The following is a 25,561-nucleotide window of genomic DNA, read 5'->3' on the forward strand; positions in this document are numbered from 1 at the left end:
AGGTAGAAACATCCAAAGATGAGCTTTGAATGTCCTTCAGGAAACCTGGAGAACTATTCCTGAAATCTGCCTGAGAGAGTTCAGGCTGTGTTAAAGAATAAAGTCGGTAACAAATAGTAACTTTCATGCTCATTAGAAATGACAGCCTGTTTTTTCCTGAGGCATTTCTGTGGATGTTTGCTTTAAAAAATCACCCATTTCCCATTTCCCCAGCAAAATATAAAGAAATGACGGGTGGCTCAAGACAAGCACAGTACTGTGTTACTTCAGCAACAACACAGCCTAAATGGTGAAATGACGACAGCTAAACTGTTCCCGTTTTAGAAACGGATGCCACTCTGACACATTGTTACATTTAATGTAATGTATTGTGAAAGTAACTTTCAGCAGTCCACTTCCTTCTGGAAAGTCACTTTTATTTATTTGGATTCATAGAAGCATTTTTAGAAAAAATACTCATTTTCAGGCCCGCAAAATCTGATTAAAATGATCTACTGTCTAGTTTAAATACTCTTGGAGAGACAGGAGTGCATGGTAACACGTTTCTCAGTCATCACCGGCAGCATACATCAAAAGCATACTTACAAACACGGTTATCAAATGATATGTTATCACAAATAAAATCATGATTGTTAACTGGCAGAGTTACCACAATGGTTAGTGCAGTTATATATTCAGTATATACATCCCATTAGAATAAATACACTACAAAACTCACTTTCAGAAGTCACAGATTGTCAGTTAAATACAGATAGGGCATGAAAAGACGCGCTTTCAATATTAAATGATATTTGCACAAATGCATAAAACAGCTGTTTGTGAGCATACTGGAGAAACACTGATCCACTGTGTTTGTATGAAAAGTAGAGCTTTGTTTATGCCTGAGAGTAAAATAGCGAGTGCAAGCAGTCAAAACCGGCATACAGTACATGCATTTTCAGCAACAAATGTTTGCAGGGATTAAAAATAAAAATATATTTAAAAAAAAAAGACATCCTGTTGAATCTTTGTCAGCCGAGTCCACAGTTTTAAAAGCTCGTCTCTCTCCAGTCCTCCGCGTCCAAGTCTTTTCTTCCCAGCAAACGTCTCCTGGTCCACAGGTAATGTCATAATGCATCTCTGTTACCAAGCTGGGGGCTTTCATAACCTACAGAAGCAAATGTACTGTGAGTGGTGGGAATAAAAATATGCTCGACAGCTACATTACACTTAATTCCACAGTTAGACTGAAACACTACTCTGAATGAATGCTAATGTTGCTGCCTAGCTCAATCCGGAAATATGTAGGGCGATAAAATGTCAGTGTTGTGTTCACAGCAATGACTCTTCAACGGTCAGCGGTTCACAGCTTGTTTCTGCTGCCCCCAAGTGGCCAAAAAATAAAATAAAACTGAAAGCTGCACTTCTATGGAGACAGATGGCCGTCTTCTGCATCACTTTTAGAAGGTGATATTTCAAATGTAATTTTTTAAGCTTGCATGAATGGGTGGAGATAAAAAAGCTTAGAGCTTAAAAAACCTGAAGCTAGGCTCAGATATTATCTGCCGCATGCAAAAAGAACCTCTCGGTGTAGACAAGAAACACAAACGTGACAATGCGCTGCTTAAACTTCCAATACACCTAAACTCATCCCGACAGGTCACAGAGGACCCCGCACGCTCTTTACGACCGGCTTTTATGCCGCCACTCGTGACATGTGGAGCCTTTTATCATTCTCATAGTGATGATAATTGAGTCCCCTGCAGCAGCTTGCTGATATATAGTTCTGTATTACTGGGGTAATTGGCAGTAGTTTTTGGAATGTCATTAGAGCTGAATTCCACTGCCCCGGGGTTTTCACATTCGGCGTCAATCTGCTCAAAGCAGGAAGTGATGATGAATCAGCTAAACCGTACTGCCAATTAGCACAATAATGGAACATGATATCAAGGAAAGAATCTGCTCCAATTAAAGGAGGGGAGATAAAAGGTCCTCATTTGAAAAAGGGAGAAGGTCTCATCTAACAGCACACTAATCCCAAGCAGTGTCAGATCCGGCTGCCAGCTGCAATGAGACATATCTGGAAAACAGCCAAATTCCATCTTTAAATTATGTTTTATGATCTCTTTCTTTGGCAATCCAATTGAGGCAAAGGAGGCTTGCATTCAATATGTAGGGTATGACTCATCTCTGTTAAGCGTGTACACGTTTGGGCTTCCGCAAATGCTAAAAACAAATTATTGAAGATTTTGGAATATGAATGAAAGATTTTATTGTTATAAAAAGAAGATGGGGTGGGAAAGAAAAAAAATACATTGTGCAAAAATCTCAACACGCATGCACTTCATGCTGCTCGTCATACCGCACATATCTGCAGGAAAGAGAGACGGATACATACACCCGGTCCCAGCAGGGTAGTCCAGAGACCTGTTTCTGCACTGAGGGAAATAGGGTTTTTTCACAAGGAATCTGCGATCTGAAGACCTCTCCAGATCGTAGGGCACATCCCGTTCCATGCCTGGGAATAGATGGCATGAGACAGACACACACACACACATAGTGGGGTACAGGAACTCAGAATAAAGGATGCAGGGTAAAGCAACAAGTTGATGCGCAGCCAGCACGCTCTACGGGGTGGGGAGCACATCAAATAGGAGAGTCACGCTGAGTTTGTTTGATAAAAAATAACAAAGGCGTTGCGCCATTGTTATGAATTATGAACAACAACAACAAAAAAACAAGACGTGCATTTGTATCTTTACGTATTACTGCGCAGTACTACAAAATGCATGCACAACTGTGGGGCTGCAGAAACAAACACGGCACCAGACACACAGTACCTATGTCAAACGAGCTGGACTTCCTGGTGTGATGTGATGTTGCTGGAAATCCATTATGGCCTCCCTCCTCATCTGTGTTTGTTGGTTATTGTTAATTGGGAAGATCACAGCAATTATTTGCATCTTATTATGCCAATCTGCCCTTTCTGTCCACATCATTAAGAACACACTGCCTGCTAGAGATCTGGCCGTTTACTTTTGGGGCTGTAACGGTTCCTGTGACTGAAGAGCAAAAGAAGACGGCCATGGATGGAATGTAAAGATCTAGAACGTTCGTGATGATGATGTTAAAGTTCCAGATTTATTATTTTATTTTTAAAAAAGAAGAAAAAACAGAGGAGACATTTTGGACTGCTATGACTGTGCATAGATATAAAATGACATGGTTACCGTGAGTGATTACGGCAGGATCTGCTGCTTCCATCCCAGGTATGACAGACGCCGGTGGGCTCATCCTCTCTGTGCTTCCCTCACCTTCAGCGATGGGTTGACCAGGAGGTAAACATCTCTGATCATTGAATTGTTCTTCTGCTGGGGTGACAGGGGAGGTCTTGGCCTTATCTGGAGAGGTCTTGTCTCTAGAGACATCGAGGCTGGGCTGATGGAGGAGCACAAAATTTGACTATGCAACCGAAAAATATGACAACAAGATGTGCTTTCTTCTTCTAATCTCTTATAGTACATACAGCGCATACAGCATATAGTTACCTTATTGGGAATGAGAGGACGCTCTCCCTCTGGCCCTCGCCCTCTATGTTTCTCCTCGCGCTTCCTTTCACACTGGTCTCCCTCTGCCTCCAGCCTCCCTGCTTCTTCTGGGAAAACAAAAAGCAGCCAACACAAAAAAAACTCAATTTATTTCTGGATTTCTATAGTAGCCTTGCATGATTCACAGGTCAAAATTATTCTTAGCTGTCTTGCCTTCAGTTCATCCACTGCCTCTTTTCACTCTGACTTTAGGCCAGTTTCCTTCTGATTGGCTGCCCCTCACTAAACAAAAATTTAAACCACATGTGGGTGGTGCTGCTGCTAGTTCTCCTGAGACGACTACATCCACTCTTTGATGTCACACAGAGCAAAAAGTAACCGACAAAGAAAAACAAAGACAGCCCGTCTTTCTGAAGCCTGAAGAGTTTTTTGGTTCACGGTGATTATTTATTCATAGACTAAACACATTATCTGAAACGTGTCTAATATGAGCATCCACCACTATAACAGTACATATACACTATACATGACGTAAGATAAGAAAAGCAGAATAAGACCTGATGCAGGAATATTGGCAAGCAGCACACATTTCACACGAACCTGGGAATGGGAGCCTTTGGCTGAAGGGGCTGAAAGCACAAACCAACCTGGATTGCTTTTCCATTTCTGTGTTAAGAGCTTGCTCCAGCTTTTAAGAGACAACTATTTATATGTGCTGCTGTCCACAGCTTGCATTAAGGATTTCAATCGGACGATAAAGATGCACATCCCTGCACCCTTTCTCCGTTTTAACGCCAAACTGCTGGCTTTAAAATTGATTTTATGCCATGACCAGTTCTGTTACAGTGATCTCTTAATCCCTTTGAGTCAGACTGCAGTCTACAATACTCGGAGGTTTTGCCCATTAAGAAGTCTAGACTTGAGACGTAACAATGGCTCTTTCTCCACAAAAGGCCTCTACAGCTGAAGAAGCTGTCCTTCAGGACAAAGCCAATCATGTCATCGTCTGTTCTCGTATTGCATCTCTCATTAAACACACTTTAACATTCGTCTACACGGTTTTTGCAGCTTTTGTGAGTTTTCTGCTCTTTTTCTTCTTTAAAAACATGACATCTTCTGATTGTTTTCCCTTTGGACTTTTATTCAACAAGACAGTGATCTAAAAATATATCAGGGTCAACCACATGCATTCGTGCCATGTGTACAGATGTGAGTCTATTTTTAGAATTATCATTATTATCAGTCATTCTAATAAGAGTCACACCTGAATCTTCATCATTTATTATTTTATCATCATATTTATACCATGTGATTATTATCATGTTGGATACTTATTTATCCAATAGGGACATTTTACAATATTATACTGTAACAGAACTTCAGTTGTTGTTTAAGGTGCAATACCTAAACTCTCCTGCAGGTGTCTCTGCCTCATGACAGCCAAACTGGGCTTAGCACTCTGTGGAGGCGGCTCTGGCCTTGGCCCACAGGGGGCCATGCTTCCACCTCCACCGCTCTGCACATCATCTTCTATCTCAGTCTGCGAGTCTGTCAGGGGCACAATCCTCTCCTGCCTGGCCGTCTCCATCTGTCTGTCCGTCTGTTGTTTGGAGGACACCACGTGGCCGTTAGTTCGAGTATCTGTCGGGGCATCTGAGATGGTGACTGATCTGTCAGCATCCTGGTCTGTCCCTTTGATGTCACAGTTGCTGCTGCCATCGGAGTCTTCGATTTCTGCCCCGATGCAGCTGTACACCATGCTGACCAGGTCTGTGGACTGGATGAGGACAGAAGCCACGGACACAGTTAGAACGAGTCAAATCGCTGATGATTTAATGAATAGCATAACTCTCTAATCTGGTGCTAACAATGGAGACAGCAAAGGCCTTAATTAAAATGTATTCTGTTGAATTCAATTATAACAAAATTAAATTATCGTTCATTTTTTGCAGTGGATGTCCTCAAATCCCCTTAATGATCACTAAGGATCCACGGGCTCTACTTAAGAGAGAATTGGAGTAATCTAAGCCATCCCTCAGCACAGAGTTTAAATAGCCCTCCACACCTTGGGCAAGCTACTACAATAAGACACATAAAAAGACTGGGAACAGCAGGTGGCTCGCACAGCACACGGCCATGCACTGTTACATGTCATGTAGAACTATAGAAAGAAGTAGCGGGGTGGTTCCAGCCGCTCACTCATGAATTAAACTGGAAGCAGACTTGAAAAAGAAATGGAAAAAGCAATGCATTAGTATTTAATTTAAACTTTAAAATCTTCTTTAACTATTAAACACTTTTATCAAGTCACTGTGTTTGCCAAAGCCCTGAGGAATGCATTTTCATATTCTGAAAAGTAGAAATGCAATTGTGGTATGATGAACATACTGGTCCCTGTAACTGGTGTAGCAGTTGGTGCACTGTACACTGGCAGAATAATTTAACAGGCACCAGAAAAATGATTTGGATGTTAAGCGTACACTTGCAATTTCTGAAGAGTCACAATCTACAATCAGGAAATCCATCAGATAATTAATGCTGCTCCAAAAAATTAAATGAACACTTTGAAAACACATCAGATTACAATGGGGAAAAAAGGATACAGATGTAGCTGCAGATCTATACTGACATGGGTAATGTGCTAGACGTGAAAGGGTGGATTGTTTGATGGAAATGAACATGATCCACCTACAGAGGCTGAATTTAAAGACACTCTGTAAACTTAAAAAATGATGCAGCGACTCCAAATGGTACTCAGTATTTTGTATGACCCCCACATGCTTGCTTGACAATGATGGGGCATGCTCCTAATGAGATGACAGATGGAGTCCTAAGAGATCTCCTCCCAGATCTCTCAGAGCATCACTCAGCTTCTGGACAGTCTGAGGTCCAACCTAGTGGCATCAGATCGACTGAAACATAATGTCCCAGAGGTGTTCTACTGGATTTAGGTCAGGCGAGCGTGGGGAGCCAGTCAATGGTATCAGTTCCTTCATCCTCCAGGAACTGCCTGCATATTCTTGTCTCAAAGGCTGGGCATTGTCGTGCACCCAGGACCCACTGCACCAGCGTAGGGGCCTCAAGCCACCCTCATAAAGTCTGTATCTGATTGTTTGGTTAGAGACATTCACACCAGTGTCCTGCTTGTAGCTCTGACAGTGCTCATCCTTTTCTTCCTTGCACAAAGCAGCAGATACCAGTCCTGCTGATGGGTTAGAGACCTTCTACAGCCCTGTTCAGCTCTCCTAGAGCAACTGCCTGCCTCCTGAGATGGAGGAGACACAGCAAACTTTGTGGAACTAGCAGGACTGATGTGCCATCCTGGTAGAGTTGGACTACCTGTGCAACATCTGTAGGGTCCAGGTATCACCTCATGTTACCAGTAGTGATACTGACTCTAGCTAAATGCAAGACTAGTGAAAAACAGCCAGAAAAGATGAGGAGGAAAAATGTCAGTGTCCTCCACCTGTAAAAACATGACTTGGGAGATGTCTCATTGTTGCCCCTGTTAGTTAGAGACATTAGTGAATCTACAAAAGCTCAAACAGCCAACTTTTCACAGCACTGTACCTGTCTTTGGATGAGGCAGGGGGGGCTGGCAGTTCTCATCCCATGCACCGGCATGCTCTGAGTTGGGCGAGGTGAAGGCATGCTCCCATTTGCTCCTGGGACAACGCTCTCTGACCTCACGGCGTCTTTAGGATGCTGAATCATGGAGTAGACATTCTCTGAGGCGCTGCTGGACAGAAAAAGCCAGACTTTTCAGCACTGGTCCCTCTAATTGACTTCAATCATAAACCATACACTACATTTTTTTGCATACAATATTATTATGCTTATGAATTTACAGTAACACGCTTCCTATGCCATCAGTTTGAAACACTGCAGTTTTTCTGAAGTGCGACAGCTTACTTCCTACACAATGTGCTGCTGTTAAAAAACAAAAGAAATGAATGTAGAGAGCAAGCCAAGTGAGCGCAGCAACAAACAATCTCTTTGATTGCTTAGCAACAATCTGCAGGTGAAAGCTTACAAAACGCATCATACTGTATTTAAGAAACTATTTCTATCTATGACTTCCCCTCAGATGAGTCATCTTTGCTTCCATGCTTCTCTTTCAGACTCCTGTAGACTGCTGTAAAACTCGGCCTACAGCGTATGTGTGAAATTCCTGCACCGCAGCAAGGCTGTTAACCAGCAGAGGCAAAGGCATCACCGTTTTTTTTAAAGCACACCTCTGAGCTGAAAAACAAACTGCGGCTCTTGCTAAGAAACCTTTTCGTTTGTTTCGTGCAGCTGTGTAGTTTAAGCGAACAAAGTGTGCCTATTAAGTGCTATTCTCCCCCACTCAGCTGTTAATCTGTGCAAATGATTTTTCTTTTTAAAAAACAAGTTTGCAAAGTCTTTCCCCCAACGCTTTCTAACTCCAGCGCCATTATGTAACAGCAGCTCAAATGCATCCAGCGCCATAAATTCAAAGCAAAGGAAAACAGCTGGGGATGGGGAAATATTTTCTCCTATTCAAATATTCATGAAGTTTTGAAGTGGCGTTAATGCCCAGCGCTGGATTAATTTAACCGCCATCTCATTCTCTGGGCGTGTGCTCTTAAATGTTACTTTCCTTCACTTCTTCCACTCGGCTCCTGTGCTGCATACTCACTCCGAGTCCTGATTAGAGATGGTGGAGTTGCGGTTCTTGCGGAATCCTGAGAAAATGGACAACACACTTCGCCTTTTCTTCCTCCTCAGAGACTGGGCCTGATGCAGGGACGACAACTGACTGAAAGTGAAAAGTAGAGAAAAAAACGGAATGAGTAAACTAAAGCATTGGGTAAGAGGGTAGGCACACAGTGAGATTAAAGCTAGACAGCATCATTTGGACTGTTTTGTTTTGTTAATGCAATCAGCCAGCAGCCAGTATTTATCAGTATTCTGTGAAAGTCATAAGTGGCAGGCTGATCCCAGAATTAACATCCGACTACATTATATGAATGAACCGTTTGACAATAACAGGAAACATAATTAGTATGCCGAGTCCTGAACGCATGGTTTAATACTCTGGACAGAAGCAGTGTTTCTGCTGCCTAAGCACACTGCTGCTGAGCATGAAGCATACGCTGGGATGTAACTTTAAAACACTTGCAGGGTTAACCATCATTTACATAGTGCTGTCCAGCTTTGAGATGCAAAACCATGCCGATTTTACCAAACAGTTAATGTTACTAAGCTATGACATCTAAAGGAATAATGCTTAAAATGAGCTTCACTTTGCATAAATATAAAAAATCTTACACTACACCAAAGCCTTAACCCAAACTTTGGAAATAGTCTAAAACACATATTTACTAATTAAAAAAGCAGTTCAGCTTTCAGCACTGGCCTAATACTAGAAATACTTTGGTTATTTGGGATATTAGCGCAAATAAAGTTATGTAATAATTCATACTTTATTTTACACATACAGTATATTCATAAAGTAAAAAAAATGGTTTTAATTTCTTATACAACATTAACTAGATTATGGTAAATTCATTGTGACTTGAAAACAAAGCTGTGAAATATAATAAAATAATAAACTGGCCTTATTTATTGATATGGCTAACATGTCAGCAACTCAGCATCTATTTATCTTCTTTGCATCTATTGGGGCAATTCTGGCATTCATCTGCAGCTGTTTTGTGCTTGCCTGATCAATTTAAATCCAATACTTACTTACTCACCACTTTAAACTCAGAGATTACTCAGATTTAAAGAAAATAGTTCAGCTGCTAAATATTCCACCGGTATGCTCGATGCTATATAGACTATTTATTTCAAGGTAGTTTGCAAGTAGGGTAGGAACATATAGTTTTTAGTTAAAAATTCCAAAGTACCCAAACAAAACAGCTGAAATCCTGCAAAATTAAAAAAATAAACCTAAATATGTTCACTCTGTGGAGAGGTTAGAGGGACTGCAGAGTCAATCAGCTATCCTTAAGTTCATTCATTATTTATTATTTTCACTTAGTTCCATCTTCTTTGCCAACGTTTCCTTCTGGGTCTGAGTCTTTGAGGATACAGCTTCAGTAACTGATCCACATGGCACCACCAATATACCAACGCTGCCCAGAAAAATTGGGAACATGGGAATTTTTCCAGTGAATAGCATACTGTAATTGACTTAAATGTGCATTAACTGATTTTACTCCCACTTTTGTGGGGAGTAACATTGGAATTTTAATCACCTCATATACTGACATGGTGAAAGATTTAGCAAACAGTTACTCGCTGACACATTGAGCACATACTGAATATCATTAGGATTGTTCTGCAGTGGCAGTTGGTAACTCTGGTAATTACTCTCCTTTAAGCACTGCACTCGGTCTCTATCAACAAAATATGTGGTTTCTTAGCTGCTAAATGTTCCACTATGTCCAGCAGCAAGTCTCCAGCTTTGTGTTTTTACTCCTTAAAACTTATCACGGGTTCACACAGCAGAGTTCTTGCAAAGATTTAAACAGCAAATTAAAATGCACCGTCTGCATTCTTTAGACGCAGCTAATGTGCTCTTCTTAACGTTCAGAAATTGCCCTTCCTTATTCTCCGTCATATGGTGCACAATGCTACAATCGTAGATGCCGATATTAAACAAAGTTGTAAATGCTGAAATATGAGTGAGCATATATCTTAATGCTTTCTTGCTATCTAAATGCTACACTTGTTTTTTACTTTTAGCGCTGTATGATATCAGTGACTTGACCAGCTCTCACACCGTCTGTTAAATCTTTTGTCAGTGAGGTACAAAAAATCAGCAGAAAGCTGACTTAAAGGGAGGAGGAAGGAAGATACAACAGTTTGTTTCAAACAAAGGATGACTCGAGGACTGCACCAAGACCTAAGGTAATAGAAAAAAGGATTATTTTGAACTGTGAATCACACAAAGCTACTTTAGTGGAAACCAACAATGGCTGTGCAAATGTGTCCAGAAGCATACGTTTCCATAAAAAGTACAAGGTAAAATTAAATGTGTGGTTAAGAAATGCAGGGAAAAAGAAACTACAATGAAAAATGTTACATTGTACTTTATTTGTATGTTGTTTTTTTGTGTGTTTGTTTTTCATTTTACTGTTTAAATGACAAACAATAGAAACAGGTTTTACTGATACACCAGATGTAAGACACAGTTCCCTCAATGTCTTGTCTTGTGTGTCGTCCTCGGGGCTCAGTGTAGTAAAGAATTGATCACATACTTAATGACTGCACAGAGACTGAGCCGATTCTGGATTCTACCTGTCAGGTAAAACTCGTTTGCTGTAGAAATCAGGCAGTCCGTCCTCCAGCATGTTGACTCCTCCATTCTCAGAGCAATGCTGCACACACACACACACACACACACACACACACACACACACACACACACACACACACACACACACACACACACACAGTATGACAATGATCAGTCTTGCCATGCCGACAAAGGGGCTGAAAGGCTGACAAAAGTTATTATCATTTCTAATGGCTGGCTGATAAACCTGAATCTGCTGCCAACAGAAATCTGTTTGTAAAACAGCTCTTCATCATGCTGCCCTAACTCAGTTTGTACTGATTTAGGGGGAAAAAAAAGCTTTACAAAGTCTCTAAACAAACAAGCTGCTAAGTTAGCGGCTGCCCTGCGGCCCAGGGGAGATGGCTGCGCATGATTACCATTTGAATCACAGAGACACGTGCGACAGCTTCCTATTTTAAAGAGAGCTTATTTTTGGAAGGTGCCGCTGGCAATGAAAACAAGATGAATAACAAAAGTTCACATACAGCAGCCAAGAGATTTAAAAAAGAAAAAACACCTCAGAAAAGCCATGTTTGGTTTACTTTCTCTCGTCTGCCTCCCTCTGTGCACTTTTGTGGAAATACATGGACTGAAGTTCATGCTGCAGTATCAGATCAAAATAGGCCAGTTAAACACATACAGTGGTGCTACAGGTGCAATAAAAACTCACTTAAAAAGAGCCCAGTGAAACTGGTCAGTATACATCCTGTGGAAGCAGCTGCCTTTCTGAGGACCCTGTTAGTCTGTAGGGGACACTGATCCCTGCCCACTGAAGCTCATAACATGGTCAAATGTCACTGCCAAGTCACAAACTCACGGATTCAGGAGGTAGGTGTCCTGCTCTGTGTCGCCGTGGCGGGCGTGGCCTGGCGTGGGTCACGTGACGTAAGGGGGAACCGTTGGTGGGGAGGGTGGACAGAGACTCCCATGATGCCGAGTGGGTAAGAGGGGCAGAGTGAGGTGGAGCGGAAGGTGTCGGAGAGGAACTGGGCTCCTCACCTAAACCTATAACAGGAAGGGAAATGGATTGTGACAGAACTTCATTTATGCAATACCACTGATAAATTCCTCTTTGATTGGAATTAAATGTATGATTAGACTAAATTTGCAATCAGCTCGTGAATTTCACATTTTTGTTGCTTTTGAAATGAGAAAAAAATGCTTCCTGTTGGTAGACAAATCCCACTAGTGGGGAAAAGGCTCACCCATGGTTGGGTTGGTGTCAGAAAACAATGTTATTTTATAAAAATGCTTAATTCTATCTACAGAAATATTACTATACTGATTACAGCCAAGTAAAAGAACAGAATAAATATTGAACAACATTATCTCTTATGTCGTTATACCATGTTGGACGGACACTCATTTCTGTAGGCGAAAAACTACTTTATTTACTAAAAAAAATCAAAGATCAAGTGACTCTTGCCCTGGTATTGGCTATCTATATAAAACAGTAATGTGCAAAAGTCTCAAGCCACCCTTCATGACTCCATATCTTGCTGGGAAATGGAAGTTTGTCCACCTCTATTCTTCAACACAGCCTGAACTCTGTCTCTTAATTTCTTTATAGTCTTCAGGAACAGTTCTCCAGGCTTCTTGAAGGACAGTCAAACTCTTTTGTTCTGTTCTCTATCAAGATGATCCCACACTGCTTCAATAATGTTTAGGTTTGAGCTCTGGAGGCCAATCCATGACTAATAATGTTCCATTGTGTGTTTTTCTATCCAGGTATTCTTTTACTGCATTGGAGGATGGATGCATGTCTCAAGTCCTGTATCAGGTCTCCCCCCAGTCTCTATTTCTTAAAGACATGATTATTAGATACATTTCATCTGCTGTAAATTGAAAGGCAAACACTACAGCAAACACTTTTGTGTTTTTGTCTTTTCCTTGTCAAGGTTCCTCAGGACACACTGTAGACCATGCTGAGATCTGACAACTTGTGGTCTAATAGCTCTTTGAGAATCACCTTGTTGGTGCAGACATATTATTTTATGCATGTCAATCAATATTTTTTGTAGATTTAACAAAAAAAAGGGAAAAAATTCGGCAGTTTTTTGGGGGACTGTAACACAGTGCCTAAAGACGCAATTAAAAATGGGTCTGTCATGTTTAGACACAACACTGGTTCATCCTTCGAATGCGGTGTCTTCTTTTGCTTGCATGATTAATAGGTCAGTGATAAGTGGCTTCACAATAAATAAATAAATAAAATAAAATCAATTCTCTGAAAATGCTTAGATAAAAGGACTGGGCTGAAAATGAGTGAAAAAACATGTCCAAAGAAAAACTTTGAAAGGCCTTCTGAAAGCAGAAGGAGAACTAGTACACAAAAGGTTTTACAACAAATTCTGAAACAAAATATAAAGGAATGAGTGGTGACTTCAGACCTTTGCGCAGTATTGTATTTCACGGTACTTTACCACGTGACAGCAATAATTTGCGACTACAGACTGAACACTCACTCAGTCTGGTGGAGACGGGTCGAATTCTTCTAGTTCTGGAGCTCCGCTTCTTAATGGCCATGGTGTCCTTTTGTAAGAGATCATTGTACATATACATATGTTTTTAAATGCCTTCACTTCACTTATAACACAATTACAACACACAAAAAAGTTAAATGGACAAAAGAATCCCATCCTTGCTAAATATAAATGAATGAAATAAAGTAGATCAATGAGATACATGTGCAGTATTTCACAGAAAATCCAACTGGAGTAAAGCAAAAGCAATGAAAAGATGCAGAAGCTGTTTAGAAAATCACAGCGTAAAGGTCAGAACAACAGCATGCTGGAGGGTACAGGAAGTGTGGGATTTGTTTAGATTTTGAGAAGAGTCACAATGAAAATACTCGTGTTGAAGGGGAGAAAAGCTGGTTGATCTGAAGTTGAAAAAATGTCATTTTTGTTCAGCACAATTTGTTTGTAACCAGCTCTGAGCGTCAGTATGGTGGAACAGATCAGAGTTTCAACAGCAAAACTGCACCAGTAAACAGAAGTGAATCAAGCATCGGTACACTGAATGTTTTATCTGTTTTCCAATATTTACTAGAGAAAACTTTTACATTTTTAAGGCTAATATCACCATGTGCAGTGTGTATCTGGTCAAATCATGTTATCCCATATGAAAGGCCTCCTCCTTCTTGGTTGGGATTTTTTTAATTTCTCATTCTGTGCCCAAAATGTTATATTTTTAAAGGGCCTGGATCACAGAGGGATTCTGGATCAAACGATGCTCATTTAAAAAGCCAGGTGATGAGGACACTGCACTGAACACACGTTTCACAGCAATTTTAGTGAGAAGTGTAGTTTCAAATTAGACAGTGACAAACCGAACAGGCAACAAAGCAACAAACTGCAAGGAGAGCATCCATTTGAACCATGAAAATTTAATGTGGATACAGTGGGTGAAATTATTATTCGATCCCCTGCTGAACACAAAGAAATTAAAAGTCTCTAATTTTTATGGTAGTTTCATGGAGAGAAACAGGATACCAAAAATCCAGAAAAAAAACAATTTACACTACATAAAAGTATTGTTTTGCATGTCACTGAGTGAAACAAGCACTCAGTGACATGGATCCCACAGACTGGCTGCGTGCCCATGTAAAAAACAGATTACAATTGATTAAATCAATTACAGCCACTCCTGATCTCGACTTGTTGTATAAAGCACACCTGTCCACAGAATCAGTTTCTTCCATTCCAACGCGTCCATCACCAAGACCAAAGAGTTGTCAATGGACATTAAGGACAAGCTTGTAGACCTGCACAAGTCTGCAGTGAGCTACAAGACCATCAACAAGAAGTCTGATTAGAAGGTGACGACTGTTGGTGTGATTATTTGGAAATTTAAGAAATATAAAATGATCCTCATTCTCATGTAAGATCTTGCCAAATGGGGTGAGGATGATCATGAGAAACGTAGTGTATCAGCCCAAAACTACACAGGAGGAGCTTTTTAATGATATGAAGGCAGTTGGGACCACAGTCACCAAGAACACTAGTGGTAACACACTACGCTGTAATGAGTTGAAATCTTGCAGTGCCCACAAGGTCCCCCTGCTCAGGTAGGTGCATGTACAGGCCCATCTTATGTCTCCAACATTTAGATGTTCACTGGCAGAGAAGACTTGGGAGAAAGTGCTGCAGTGAGATGAAACCAAACTCTTTGAAATCAACTCAACCCGCATAGTCAGAGAAATGCTGAGTATGATCTAAAGAACACCATCACCACAGTCAAGCACGGTGGTGGTAACATGATTTGGGGCTGTTTATTCGCTAAGGGTATAGGACTTTTCACAGCAATGATGAACCAATGGACATGATCATGTGCTGTAAAGTATTGGAGAAGAACCTCCCTTCCTCAGACAGAACACTGAAGATGGGTTATTGACGCATCTTCCAGCATGACAATGAGCCAAAGCATACCACCAAGCCTACAAAAGAGTGGTTAAAGAAGAAGCTCATTAAGGTCATGGAGTGGCCTAGCCATTCTCCGATCTCATCCTTTTAGAAAATCTGTTGAGGGAGCTTGAGTGTCGAGTTGCCAGCCAGCAGCCAAGAAACCTACAGGATTTAGTTTCTGTTAAGAGGAGTGGGATAAAATCCCTCTGAGATAGGTGCAAACCTGGTGACCAACTACAAGGCCAAGTACTAAGCCATGTTTTGCTTTGGGATAAAATCATTATTTTTCTCAATGATATTAAAAATGTATTTAGAACTTTTTTGTGTTTTCAGTGGATTTTTGGTTGATATTCTGTTGATTTCCTTATTGAAACTACAAACTACCAGTGAGCAAATGTACAAATTCAGCAGAGGATCTAATAAATATTTCTCCCACTGTTTCTCCTGGAGTTATGAAATTATGAAAAAACAATCACACCTTACATTTTTACAGACTCCCCCAATTTGAAGGAGTCAAAGATGGATGAGAACCTTTGACCAGATTTGGTTGATTTTTATGTGGTATGAACCCAATTTTTGGTGCTGTGGAACACATTAGCACATCTGGAAGAATGAATGCTTTATTGACCTTTTAAGATCAAAGGTGGACATCTTTCCATTGTTTGCTTTGGCTCTTCTAAACCATCAAATCAAATGTAACTTGATATTTTTCCTCTGTCTTTTGTCTGTGAAAACTGGATTTGTTCTTATTACTTATTTTAGGTGCAGTCAGTTAAGTATTATATTCATGCCTTGAAATCATACATGCTTCTTTTTAAATGAAGAAGCTCATTCTTGTTAAGTGTGCCCATGAGGTCAGTGTGTGTCTCAAACACTTACTATTCCCAGGTTGACACCAAAGTCCTCATCGGGGAATTCCAGAGACTCGACTATTCTGGACTGTCTGATAGTGCGTCTGCCCGTCCCGACATCGTCCCAACGCTTTGCCTGAGACACCTGCCGCAACTGATGCAACACACACACCAAAGGCACATATCATTGCATAGACACAAACGCTCACACTCGCGCAGTGATGACATCTGGAAATATATCCTTAAATGCTATCTCGGAGGAGAGGCATGTCTGCCCTTGTACCTGAGAAGCTCACAAACAAAGATAAAAGTACTTTACCACCGTTTGTAAAGCCCATGAAGAATATGAATTAAATACAATATCTTGATTATCAAAGCAGAGTAAGGCACGATAGAGGACAAACCGGCATTGCACCAAAAGAGAGAAAGGAGAATGAGATGTAACAGCAGACGTGGTGAACTGAATGCCAAGCAGAGCAGGGGAGGCCGTGTTATTGCTAAGAGTCGATTTTTTCCCTGCTTTTCTGCTGGTTTCATTTTAAACAATTTAATTTTATGGAGAGGAGAGCCCGGAGGGTCTCATCATGTCCTTAACCAGCTTAAATAAAGTTGTTATCTGGCCTCTGAGTTCAATATTCTCTTTAAAGAACGAAGCTCTATACCTATATATCTTCATCCTATATGTTAATGACATGCGAACCAGGGTGTCTTCTTCAGGTAACTGCACGCATCAGTATGCTACTGTTCACCTGGAATAACGAAGAAGAATTTATCCAGACTACGCTTGTACAGTTCTGAGTTTTTATTAACATGGCTGAACTAAATGTTTTCAGTTTCAATTTTAACTTCGCTGATATTTCAATATGATCTTGAGAAATTTCCTATCCTGTGCTTGTACACTGATACGGCTGGAGGCAGGATTATTATTTTATCAACCATGTATGCGATGTGCAATAAATATACCAGATTTATAGGAGCACTGAAACACAACATCCCTAACAATATTAATGTTTGAAAGCATCATATGGAATATATTGAATGAATGTCCACAGCTTAGGAGGACTTTCTTAATTCTGTTAGCCATTATTATGTATATATGTACATAATGGGTACTTTTCCAGGATTATTATGAATTTATTTTAAATGGGCTGCTATGGGGGCACACGATAGAGAACATTTCACTGGTGTTCATTGGAGGTGCACAGGAGCTTTATAATTGCTTTGCATTGATAAACATATTGCAAAGTGGTGACACAAGTATTGTACACCCTCTGCTCAATTACTCATAATCTACTGGATGATACTACAAAAGTGCTCTTCTGCATAACTTGGTTATAACAAGGGGTTATTCGAGGTACGGTTGCCATCACATCAGCTCAAAGCACTCTGGCCATTTTCCTCTGAACTCTTATCAAACAGGCATTTTCGCCTAGAGAGTTGCTGCTCACTGGGTATTTTCTCTTTTTTGGACTATTCTCCATAAACCCTAGAGATGGTGATGAGGGGAAAAATCCCAGTAGATCCACAGTTTCTAAAACACCAACAACTGGGACAAGTTCAAAGTCCTTTTCTGATTCTGAAGCTTGGTTTGAACTTTAGTGGGTTATCACGACCATATCTGTGTGCATAAACACACTGAACTGCTGCTGACTGGCTGATTAGACATTTGCATTAAGGGGAAGTTAAACAGGTGTTGCTAATAAATTGTAGAGTGTACACAGTCATAAAAAATCATTTTTGGGTAACAAATTCATTTTATCTTTAATTTTTTGATTAAAGAGAAAAAACAAATGGATATTTGGGAATATAATATAAGTGGATGTTATTGCTTAAGGCTTGATGGAGACAAAAAGGCTTAATAGTCCAGCACATGACGTGTCCTGACAGTTTATTTTACTTTGAATAGAGCCAAGTTGGCAGTTTCGCCCTGTTTTCAATTTTTATGCTAATTCTACAAGATAACCATCTCCTTCCTTCAGCTACATATTTAATAGACTGCAATTCCCAATATAGTGAACAATTTTCTTTATGAATATAATTTCAAATAACACAAACCTAAAGTGAAATCTGTAATGTTTTATGCATGTGTGGTAAAAAAAAGAAACTGAGGTGAGCTTTTTCTGTTATTTGCACAGTTCAGACAAACGCGGATCGTTTTGGTTGTTTTTTTTTCATTTAGTCATATTATAAATTTAACTATATCTTAGTACAAAACAGATTCCAGCTTTATACTCGAATAACATTTTTTTCTAGAATCTACAAGAAGGCATGCAGTAAAGTGATATTACCAGTACCAGGGTTTTATGGGTGGTGTAGAGCTCTTGTAGAATCTGATCAACTATGGAGTTGGTCAGATAGGAGACCACGGACAGCTTCACTTCTCTGGGATAGAGAAAGGAATAACAGTTCAATCAGTATCTCGAAGTTCTTTGCCTCTCTAGAACTTTTTAAACCACTCTCTTTCTTACTCCAGAGCTCTGTTGATGTCCTCGGCTGCCCTCTCCATCAGGGCGTTGCGGATGGCGGAGCGAGGGATAGAAACTTGTTCAGAGATGGACGACAAAGGTGGACTCAGTCTCTCAGCTGCTGAGCAGGACATGGGGCACAACTCACGGCAAAGGGACACCATGGAGTCCACAACCACCTGGAGTAGAAGTGTCCCAAGACATGTATCACTACATATATAATATGCCGCCTACAGTTGATGGATTAGTTATAAATACGTATTTATATGCCTAAAACTTGTATTAATAATTCGTATAATCCATTTGTCTCTTCTAGATGTTCTGTTTATCAGACATTTGGGCAAAAACACACCTCAACTATCTAAACCTGCATTTTTGGCTCTTTTGTGATTTTTTTAATTGATCTTAACAAATGCAAATTACAAATGCAGCCTCTAGCATAATAACAAAATTAGGCAGCATAAACAGGGATGTAAATTATGCTCAAGTATGTTGAAATTCAATACAAAGTATGCCATATTCCTCCTCGGGGTGTGTGCTGCTTTTTACCATTTGCCTATGCTGTGCTACTGAATCCCAATGAGACCAAAATGGAACAAAAAAAAATGTTAGAGTGTTCCCTCCCTGTGAATTTCTTTTGAAGTCAGCATACCTGCACTGCACACACATTCACACGCCATTAATGGGCAATTTAAATGCAACTAGTACAGCGCTCAACTACTGTTTAAAATACCAATGCATCAGCGAAGGAATGTTTCAGCGATTACAACCAAGGCCACGGTTCAAACCCACCCCCAGCCTACCTGCAGTTCTTTGTCTGCAGCCTTGGCCAGCTCTCCTGCCAGCGTGTCCAGGCGCTGTTTAACAGGTCCATCCACTGACAACACGTGGGCCAGCTCACACAGAGATGGATACAGCTGATGAACACACAACAGACACACACACACACACACACACACACACACACACACACACACACACACACACACACACACACATTCAGTGAAAGTAGAAATAATACAATAAAAAAAATCCACCTGTTAAAAACTGGTTAAAGTAAAAGTAAATACTAAAGAAAAATAACACATGGAATGAAAAGATTTGCTTTGTCACACTGGCTTTTTCATGTTAATTAACATGATGCAAAACAAAGCATCTGTATTGGGAGTTGGCTTAATCCATAATGAGTTTTGGTTTACTTGCACATTATTTTGACTGACAAATCAATTCTGCAGCTCGAATAATGGAAGAAACAGTGGCCTCAATTTTTCTACTGATGATTACAACAAAGAAAAATCTGCAATCTTTACTTGAGTTGGTGATATATTTGTGAACTGTCTTGCCGTGAGCTTTTCACAAACTGTTTTATTTGCCTTAGTTTTGAGATGGTTCAGTCACGCTAGATGAAAAAGCACCTCCTTGCAACAAGGGTAAAAAAATCTCTGGTTGCACAGAGACTGAACAGAATTTTCTTGCTACTGAATGCATGTAGTTGTGGTGACCGACTTGTCGCTCAGAGACTGAGCGTGCACCGCGTTCTGTGAGTTACCACTGTTTAATGTCAGTTTCTGTGGACGGTAACAGATTTGCCACAAATGGCAACAGATTTAATTGCCAACTTAACCCTTTGATCACAAACTGACACAGACTGACTTTATCTTATTGCTGTTTCATCATAGTCTCAATGCAATGAAGTTGTTTTGAAGAAGGCAACTGACTATTTCAAAGGCAGTGAGATGGCACGTTCACTGCACACAGTGGCAATAATTTTGGTTGTTCTGCGGTCTCCAGCCACTGTTTTCCTTTTTACTGTGAGTGAAGCATTATCAGGCAACCTTTCACTTTAACTCCTCACTACGGCATCCAGAGAACAGTCTGTTTATTCAGCCTCATCTGTGGTGCTGGTGCCCACCTCTCAATTTTAAATTGCATGTAGACATTAAGGGTCTTGGGAGGGGCCGAGCTGTCACTAGCTGTTATCTTTCAGAGGGTTGTTGGCGCCATGCCCCTCCCCTACGTAAATGCACTTTAGATCAGCAAGCATCAACACCCCATATTAGCAAGCGGAGTGAGGTCAGGATCTGGATTGGTGGGCTTCCCTGCTGCTGCAGGTTCAATGCGGTCTGCTTGTCTGCACCGCAGAGTAAAGGGAACCATCTCCTGGGTCTGGGTGTGTTGGTGCCTGGACCTGGGAGTATAGAGGGTGTATGGGGAGTGTGAGTGTGTGCACAGCGTTCATTTCTGTGTCTCCATGTTGGGCGAGTGCTGAGTATTTGTATATGTGTGCATGAGGGTGGGAATGGATGCTTGTGTCTGTGTGTGCCTGTTTGTCTTATGTCTATGTGTCAGGTCAGGTCTTAGACTCCACCTCTCTCAGAACATCTCACGCCCACCCAGTTATGGCGGCCTATTTTCCCCCATCTCATTCCCTGCTGGTGGCTGGTGCCCCCACCCGCCGATGTGTTGGTGGGTCTCTGTGTCTGGGGCTGGGTGCTCGGGTGTGTACTGGCTCACTCAGGGCGGCTGCTGGGGGGGCCTGGCCTGTCGGGCCACTGCTGGGGGCGGGGACCTCTCTGGTTGTTGGGCCCTTGGGCTCGGTCTGCTCTGGCACAGCTGGCTGCTGGTGGAGCCTTGTCGCTGCGGCCCCCTGTGGCTTCTACACTATGGCTGCTGAGTGACCCCCGTCTGGGACACTCCTCACCCCTTTTCTAGATGGGTGCCGTCATTGTCCCTGCGGTGGTCCTCCTGGGCTCTCGTGCTCTGGGGGGGGCCTCTAGATGTCTGGGGCCCAGGTCTCCTCCATGCCTGATTCATGTCTTTGGGCGCAGGGCTAATTAATTCTATTCTATTCCATTCAATTCAATTTTATTTATACAGCGCCAAATCACAACATCAGTCGCCTCAAGGTGCTTTATATTGTAAGGTAGATCCTATAATGACTGCTTTGAGTGCTCAGATAAAGTAGAAAAGCACTATTTAAGAATCAGTCCATTTACCATAATAATTATTATAATATAATAATAACTTAACTAACTTAATCTTATGAACACAAGCGTCTTCACACAAACACACACACACACACACACACACACACACACACACACACACACACACACACACACACACACACACACACACGTGTCCAAACAGGTACTCACAAATGCATCCTATCTTGGTCGACTGCTGCCTCTAAACAGGTAAACGGGGATCATTAATACTGTGTGCTGCTCAGTAACATTTAATATTTATTATTTACTGCTGCTTATGCATATGTTTGTTGTTGCTGTGGTTTCCCTACTGTGTTGTTTTCGTTTTGCTTGGTTTTTTTTCAGCAGATGATCAAGCAGATTTTCAGTGTTTCTTCTCTCTCTCCGCCTCTCTCCATCCCTCTTCTTCTTTTTTTCTCTCCCTCACCTTCTGTTAACTTCCTCCACAACTTCTCTTTCTTTCTTCTTTTCTATCCCCTGGTCTTGTCCGTTCTGATTGTAATGACTCAAGATCAAAAAAATCCTAAAGTATAACTATGAAGTAAACCAGTATAACAAAAGTCATAAAGGTCCACTTTGGAAAAATCAATCTGTTGGGCATGTTGTTTAGCCTTCAGACAAAAAGTCTGATTCCCACACTGCCGGACAGGACGGACAAAAAACCCAAAAAACAACTCACTATGTCTCTTTGCCTCTCTGTAACAAAATCAGGAAATAAACAATAACCAAAACAAAACAATCAAAGATGTTGGTTTAAAGAAAAAAAAACATGAATGATGCAACATCTTTCTAGACGCAAGATTTGTGACTCGACAACCATCTTTATCAGCCGTTTGGTTAGTTAGTTCACATCACTAGGACCGAAAAGCTGCACGTATACACTCGTCAGTCACATCTGACAGGAAAATAAAACTCATAAAAAGGGTCTGCTTGCTTTAAGCCATAATAAGGTTTTAGATAAGGATCTCAATATACCTTTCTTTGAGTGCCATTTCTTTCTTCTTATGTCTGCATCCGTGCAACCCCTGAGCAGCTCTGGGTGTACAGTAGAATTTTAAGTGCATCCCTAACAAACACTATGAAATACATCTCCATATAAATTGTAAAACTGTTGACAAGTGTTGTGTATAAATAAGCATTAAAAATGTACATTACGCTCGACAGTGTCCTGAACCATTTATTAAATGTTTGCGTACTGCTTAAAAGTAAAAAGCAGGGAGAACGTGCTTATTTACATTTTCTTCCTTCCTGTTAAATTGTATTTGGAATGCAACAATCCATTTATCACTTACAATCCTGTTCACGCCTTTTCTTTAGAAGAAAATAGAAAGCACTGCTCCCCCCGCGTGTCTCCAGAGTATGTGTTGGTGTAGGTGTTGAAGAGTGCAGGTCTACTACTGGTGATCGGTGAAGGATATCTGCGTATTTGAAGAAGTGAGCAGCACAAAACAAATTGTGCTGCAAAGCTGTGTTTTTCATCTTGTTCTTGCTCTGTTTGCAGGGCACATACATTAAGCTCAATGCAGAACATGCTATGTTTATTTGCTGCTGCAGCAGGATATGTGTGTTGATAATCAGGTTATTAATACTTGATTAGCGTTCAGCACAAACAGACTTCTCATTTGGATTCTAGCATTCAGTTTGGTCAAGTTACACTGCAGTGCTTGCAGTTGTGGCTGTTGAGAGCTCATTTGGCTAAAGCATTGTACGGATTTATGGATGCTGGATTATAATCTCCCACACTACAGAAGCCGTTATCGATTCAAAATGGCTGCACCAGCCTAGCGTCGGTCTGTGTCGCACCCCCCCCTTATAATCTTTATTCTCTATGTGTTTGTTTGGCCTGGCTGTATTTTCCTGTGCAGGTTTGGGGTTATAAAATACTGAGTAAACCCTTAAAAAAGGTTTTAAATAGCAGCATTTACAGCTGCATTAATGCACGTTTATATGGTCACAGAACATCTTACAGTTGAGTCTGACATACTGCTCTGGGCAATACTGTGTAATAAACATTTGCATAATTCCAGTTTTACTGGTTTTCACAGCCCTTTCGTTTTACTTTTATTGTTTTTTTTCCTGTTCAGACTGTGAGCTTCAGCTCTTGTATTCTAATGCACGAATGACTATAAGGAGGCTAAATATGTCTTTGGATCAGTGCACTGTGATGCAGTTAGGCTCCGAAAAGTTTCTCCAGGGAAAAGCGAATGCCTTCTTAGGAAGTGGATAATCCTAAACTGCAAACTAATTGGTCACTGCAGCAGTTAGGTAAATGTAGTGAAGGACAAAGTACAATATTTCCCACTGCAATAAACTGAACTGGCACATATTCATTAACTAGATGCTTGGCTTTGAACAGTTCTTACCATTCTGGGATTTTCATGATGTAAGGGGGTAATATCCCTAATATGGTCACAGCTCACCATGAAATTTCCAGCTACCGCTTGTCCTGCCTCCATTTTTCACCTGGTGTTCAAATCTTGTGATTGAGAGGGGCAGCCAGTTAAAAGAAAGCTGTTGCAGTGGGAGGCAGCTGAGGTAAAGTGTGGATGACCTGAGAGGTCCACCAATACCCAGAACTCTGAATCATACAATGCTGCAGTACTATGTGAAAGTCTTTAATCAACTCTCATGTTTAAATTTTGTTACTTATGGAAATACATTATATAAGGTAAAAACAGACTTTGTACAATTCTAACGAGCTATAAAGTCGATAATGAAGTGGCCACCTTTATTCTTCAACAAACTCTGAACTCTCCAAGGCAGCTTTTTTGTCATTTCTTTAAGTAGTCTTCAGGAATAGTTCTCCAGGCTCCTTGAAGGACATTCAAAGCTCTTCTTTGGATGTTGGTTGCCTTCTGTTCTCTGTCAATACGACACCACACTGCTTCAGTAATGTTGAGGTCTGGGCTCTGGGGAACCATCCATGGCTGATATTGTTGGACCATAATCTGACGATACATTTCTACATTTATAATTCCATCAATTTTGACAAGATCCGCAACACCACTGGCTGAAATGCAGCCCTAAACCATGATTGAGCCTCCTCCCTGTTTTACAAATGGCTATAGACGCTCACTGTTGGAGCTCTCTTCTGACATTCTTTAGATTCATCTCTCTATAAGAACTGTTGACAGAAAATTATCGGTCCAGTTCTTGTATAATTTGCCATAAGTCAGCCTTTTTCTCCCGGTTATCTTTCCTGAGATTTAGACTACAGCAGAAGGATCAGTTGAAGGAGATGCATCGCTCAGGTTCTGTCAGATCTTTGCTGGATTTTATCCCCGTTACTTTAAGATGTGACTTTCAGATGCCATTCATCTGCTGTAGATCATTCTTTACATCTTTTACTTTTTCTAAGGACAGTCACAACATGCTGGGATATGCTAAGTTTTGGACGATTACGGTACTTCTTTAGGGAATCACCTTGTTGGTGCAAAAAATATTAAATGTGTCATATTTGGCATTTTTCACAGACTCAACTAAGAAATGTGAATAAATGATGTGTTATTGTGAAAGGCTTTAAGCAACAAAATGTTCTTTGCTAAGTTGTCTGTTAAGTATAGACAGAACGATGGTTCATCCCTCGAGTTAGGCTTCTTTTTTATGCTTGAGTGATTCACAGGTCAGTGTTAAGTGGCTTCACCAACTATAAAGAAATGAATGCTGGTTCAAGACTCTAAAGTACATGGGGAAGAGTCCAAGATTAAAATACGGAGCCACACACACACACACACACACACACACACACACACACACACACACACACACACACACACACACACACTTATAATCCACTCACAGCTCTCGAGTTCCTTGCTTCTTTGAGGATCTGTCTAGCCGTCTGGACCTCCTCTCCTTCCTCGCAGCCTTTCAGGACACAAACCTGCTGCTGCACCCGTACACACAGACGCTCCATCACCTGCACACACACACACGTGCAAAAGTGGAAGCATACAATTAGTCCCAAACAGACCTTCGGTGTACTATTAAAATGAGGAAAAAAAGAAGTGACGTAT

At 40.9% G+C, this 25,561-nt stretch overlaps 1 protein-coding gene across 9 annotated transcripts in view; it reads right to left on the reverse strand.

The window, feature by feature from the left end:
• Positions 1 to 405: 405 nt before the first annotated feature.
• The window catches only part of carmil3 (capping protein regulator and myosin 1 linker 3), a 94,539-nt gene continuing 69,383 nt past the window's right edge, over positions 406 to 25,561 (reverse strand). For 5 of the 9 annotated variants that reach the window (XM_039601794.1, XM_039601793.1, XM_039601795.1 and 2 more), the window contains 16 exons: positions 25,345 to 25,464; positions 19,362 to 19,475; positions 18,562 to 18,737; positions 18,388 to 18,475; positions 16,122 to 16,247; positions 13,302 to 13,368; positions 11,654 to 11,841; positions 10,797 to 10,876; positions 8,188 to 8,307; positions 7,098 to 7,266; positions 4,932 to 5,304; positions 3,528 to 3,634; positions 3,210 to 3,417; positions 2,820 to 2,891; positions 2,378 to 2,497; positions 406 to 1,147 (listed from right to left, as the gene is read on the reverse strand). In XM_039601794.1, coding sequence (XP_039457728.1) covers positions 1,107 to 1,147; positions 2,378 to 2,497; positions 2,820 to 2,891; positions 3,210 to 3,417; positions 3,528 to 3,634; positions 4,932 to 5,304; positions 7,098 to 7,266; positions 8,188 to 8,307; positions 10,797 to 10,876; positions 11,654 to 11,841; positions 13,302 to 13,368; positions 16,122 to 16,247; positions 18,388 to 18,475; positions 18,562 to 18,737; positions 19,362 to 19,475; positions 25,345 to 25,464 — 2,169 coding nt within the window. In that variant the 3' untranslated portion in view covers positions 406 to 1,106. Of the gene's footprint in view, positions 1,148 to 2,377; positions 2,498 to 2,819; positions 3,042 to 3,209; positions 3,418 to 3,527; positions 3,635 to 4,931; positions 5,305 to 7,097; positions 7,267 to 8,187; positions 8,308 to 10,796; positions 10,877 to 11,653; positions 11,842 to 13,301; positions 13,369 to 16,121; positions 16,248 to 18,387; positions 18,476 to 18,561; positions 18,738 to 19,361; positions 19,476 to 25,344; positions 25,465 to 25,561 lie in introns of those variants that run through there. The other 4 variants (XM_039601796.1, XM_039601797.1, XR_005608973.1 and 1 more) reach the window with 4 other exon arrangements.

Source organism: Oreochromis aureus, linkage group 18, assembly GCF_013358895.1.
Source record: "Oreochromis aureus strain Israel breed Guangdong linkage group 18, ZZ_aureus, whole genome shotgun sequence".
Taxonomy (NCBI): Eukaryota; Metazoa; Chordata; class Actinopteri; order Cichliformes; family Cichlidae; genus Oreochromis; species Oreochromis aureus.